Source organism: Carassius gibelio, chromosome A3 (assembly GCF_023724105.1).
Source record: "Carassius gibelio isolate Cgi1373 ecotype wild population from Czech Republic chromosome A3, carGib1.2-hapl.c, whole genome shotgun sequence".
Lineage (NCBI taxonomy): Eukaryota > Metazoa > Chordata > Actinopteri > Cypriniformes > Cyprinidae > Carassius > Carassius gibelio.
The window spans coordinates 33,766,348-33,770,366 of record NC_068373.1 but is presented as its reverse complement, the minus strand read 5'-3'; the positions used below and the strand labels follow the sequence as shown (position 1 = coordinate 33,770,366).

Genomic DNA, 4,019 nt, shown 5'->3' with positions numbered 1-4,019 from the left:
ATTACTTTTTTAAATGCAGTAATCAGTAAAGTAATCAAATTACAATTTTAAAGAAGAAATTAGTCATTTGTAGTGGATTACTTTTTTTGATTGACTTACTCAAAACTGAAGAACACAAATATCAGTTTGTTCAGTTTTACGGTCATAAAAGGACAATAAGTTATTCATCACTTTAAAGACAGAAGGTGAAATGAAATTATACCCCTTAAATAGACTTTGTTCGTTATCTTTGAAATAAAGAAACGTACTGTATGTCCTTGACATTTTCTCCTACTTTGCATCAGTCATGTTAATGAATTATTACACTTTTGGGGAACAGATATAACATGAACAGAAAAATATTTTTTTTTTACATTTTTTAATGAAAACTGATGAAACTCCTCTCTAGACCAGATCAGGAAATGATTATGCAAACTAAACTGAATAATATTAATTCAATTTCAACCCAAAGAACAACTGATCTGGAGTAAAAGCCTGAGGCGTGTGAAGTTTTGTTTCACATCTAACCAGAAGCCCAGAGTTTGTCCAGTGTGAAACCACACATAGACATTCACACATAGACCTTTATGATGAGCTCAACTGTTTGTTTAACACACTTCAGCTGTTATATCCCACAACACACACACACACACACACACACATTATCAGTGGTATAAAACAGCTCCCATCTCTTGTGTTGAACAGTCGTTGTTGTCTGACTGTGACTTTTCTGATGTTCTAATCTAATTGTTGCTCCTGAACTCCAGAAAAATACTGAAAACAGAATCTGACAGAAAGAGACAACAGTATTCTCAGGTAAGTTTGGGCTTAAAGTAAAAGTCAATGTAATGCTTCCATCAGTGAATGTCACAGTCAGGTTTAATTGCATAGTGTTTGTTTATAGGTTGTTTTCAGCATCTGATCTTCACTAGATCTACTAGATCATCTGAGAGATTCGACTGAATCAAGATGCTGCTGATCATTGAAGCTCTTCTTCTCATTTTAGCTGCTCTAGGACAGGTAAGCTTGTGTTCTAGTATGAATATTACAGACATGGATACTGATGATTGATAATTATGATTCCTGTTGCTGCAGGATCACAGAGCAGCTGCTGCCACAGGAGAGATTTATACATTGGATATGGCACCAAATTCTGTTGATGATCAATATGATGGATGCACAGAGAAAATGGCAAACTTGGTGAAAACAAAATATCTGCAGCAGGAAATGAATAAATGTACTGATTTTAAAAACACTTGGCTTGATGGTAAAAATAAAGCCAAGAATCCAGAGGATAATTTGAAACAGATTCATTCAGTTGCCATTTATGTGTACACTAACAATAATTCTGTTGTATATCGAAAGTTCAACAACGCTGTCCGTAGTGAAAAACAAAAGTACAAAGACGGTACATTCTCATGGTATTCACTTCACTTTTTGTTAACAGATGCAACACAGATTCTGAAGAAAACACAAACTAAATGCTATTTAACGTATCGTGGTACTACAGTTGAATTTGCTAAGGATGTTGTGAACAAAGAAATTCGTTTCGGCTCATTTACATCCTCCTCTTTTGATAAAGCAGTAGCAAGTGGTTTCGGACCTAAATCTTGTTTTGAAATTGAAACTTGTAAAGGTGTTTCTGTGATAAAATACTCCAAGTATCCTGACCAGAAAGAGGTGTTAATTCCTCCGTATGAGAAGTTTAAAGTCACTGCTGTCATGACAAAAGAGGAGAAAGGAGCCTGGTGTGACACTGTGTTCATTCTGAAAAGCACTGGAACAGTAAGTTACCTGAACTGTGTTGTTGATGTAAAACTAGTTAAAGACAGGGCCAAACTTTAAATCTTTGTTGACCGTATTTCTTCAAGGGTGAAAGTTGTTTCTATTATAATATATGATTGCTTGATTAATTCTGATTTTTTTTTTTTTTTATAATAATCTCAAGCTTTTAAGTAAATCAACAATGATGCTTTGCACTGTAATAAAAGTTAGCAATCATCTGCTTTGTCTTCTTTTGACCAATTTTAACATGTTACTCTGTAAGCTGTTTATGGGAAAACTAAGTAGACTGTAAACTGTATTCTATTTACATGAAAATGTTATATTAAACCATAAACGCTATATTGTTTATGTAATTCTTGATATTAAAGCTTAAAAATGTATCATATTTTCACAAGGATCCTAAACGATTAAATATGTAGAATGATATTGTCTCTCTTATATTCGTCTTCTATAACAAATGACCAGTAAAATTAGGTGCTTCAGAAAATGATCAACCTTAATATTAAGTATTAAATATAAGCTGTTTCATTTTCTGTACAACTTATTTATTTATTTATTTTTTTTTTTTTTTTTGGGGGGGGGGGGGGATTCTGTGTAAAAGATGTGTAGTAGTTTCTGGATTTCCAAATCCAGTTTCCTCTGTGTCTTGCCTTTAATTTCCATCTCAAGGTCCATGTGAAGCTTTATTTTGTTCACTTCAATCTTGCCCTCTGCCAGCTCTATCTGTAAAACACCTAACAATTAGCACAGCAGGATTTGTGCATAATGTAGATTTACTTTAGGCAATTTGAACTGTTACCAGGCTGCTTATCAGACTGCACAGCATCTGGAACCTGTTTAAAATATATTTTATATTAGCAACACATTGCTAACTACTGTACTTATCCATCATGGACAAAAAATGTACACAAACTTGACATGACACAACACAGTTTCATCATTGGCAGAAGTGCAATAAACTGCCGCAGATGTGCCTAACAACTTGTATTAATAGCTTTGACAGGATGTGTCAAGGCTATGGTTTTAATAAAGAGTACTCGTCAGCAGATCATTGTCTGGTGGCTCCAGTGCAAGGTTAGGCAAAGTCAGACAGTCCACATAACCAAATATAAATATTTGATTGTCTTCCATGTGCAGTAGAATGGCAATGATGTACTTTGTATGAAGAGGCCAGTCTATCTTGCTGGCCAGAGTCAGTGGATGTCCCTCCCTGGATCCCTTCCATTACTGGCTTCCCTTTATTCAACTCCGGGGCCAGCTCCTCTGCTGTCAAGTCTTGGGTTGGAGGGCCACCCTGTGCCCCTGTGTGTGTGTGTGTATGTATGTATGTATGTATGTATATATATATATATATGTATATATATATATATATATATATATATATATATATATATATATATATATATATATACATATTTTTTTTTTTTTTTTTTTTTTTTTATATGCATCAAGTCACCTACCAGCCTGCAAAATGTTCTTGTACTAAATCTTGACTTGCTGCCAGGTCCTTTTTTTCCAGACATGCTTGTTCTTTAAGAACTGATAAGAGTGATAAAATAAATACACGATTATTCAATTTAGATTAGATAAAATCAATTAGAAAAAAAAAGAAAAAGCTTAATAGATATAGATAAAAGTAATATAGGAGAGATGAAATAGACAGATAAAATGAACACAATAGATAAGATACTGTAGATGTGCATTGTGGATAAGTCCAGATCCTGCATTTGTGCTCCGAAGCTGGACTTGACCTTTGTTAATTGTTTATTTCTTCATTGCTGTTTATTCATCACCTTGACATGACATATTCGGTGCATTCCAAACTCGATATATATATATATATATATATATATATATATATATATATATATATATATATATATATATATATATATATATATATATATATATATATATATATATATATATATATATATATATATATATATATATATATACTGTAGCCCCCTGAAGGGAATTTTGGAGTGAAAACAAAGAATTGAAGGGTTGTTCAAAACTAAAGTGCTCAAACAAAATGTGAGATGAGAGCCTCCTTGATTGTTTTGTTGAGATGACACAGAAGTGCATTGCAAAAAAAACTTACACCCTTCATCCCTTCGAATCCCTGACTCTGGAGGGAAGGAGTTAGGGCATACGGATGAGCCCTTCTGAAAGGAACACAGGGTATATCATGTTTCCAAGAGTTTATATGATGTGGCCACGACAAAACTAAGCAAACCAAACAAGTCCCACTC

At 33.5% G+C, this 4,019-nt stretch overlaps 1 protein-coding gene across 1 annotated transcript; it reads left to right on the top strand.

Moving 5' to 3' along the window:
- Positions 1-663: 663 nt before the first annotated feature.
- Positions 664-1,898, top strand: LOC127956628 (NAD(P)(+)--arginine ADP-ribosyltransferase 2-like). Its single transcript, XM_052554704.1, has 3 exons — positions 664-795; positions 884-999; positions 1,075-1,898. The coding sequence occupies exons 2-3, from the start codon at positions 949-951 to the stop codon at positions 1,822-1,824; spliced, it is 801 nt and encodes a 266-aa protein (XP_052410664.1). The 5' UTR covers positions 664-795; positions 884-948; the 3' UTR covers positions 1,825-1,898.
- The last annotated feature ends 2,121 nt before the right edge of the window (positions 1,899-4,019 follow it).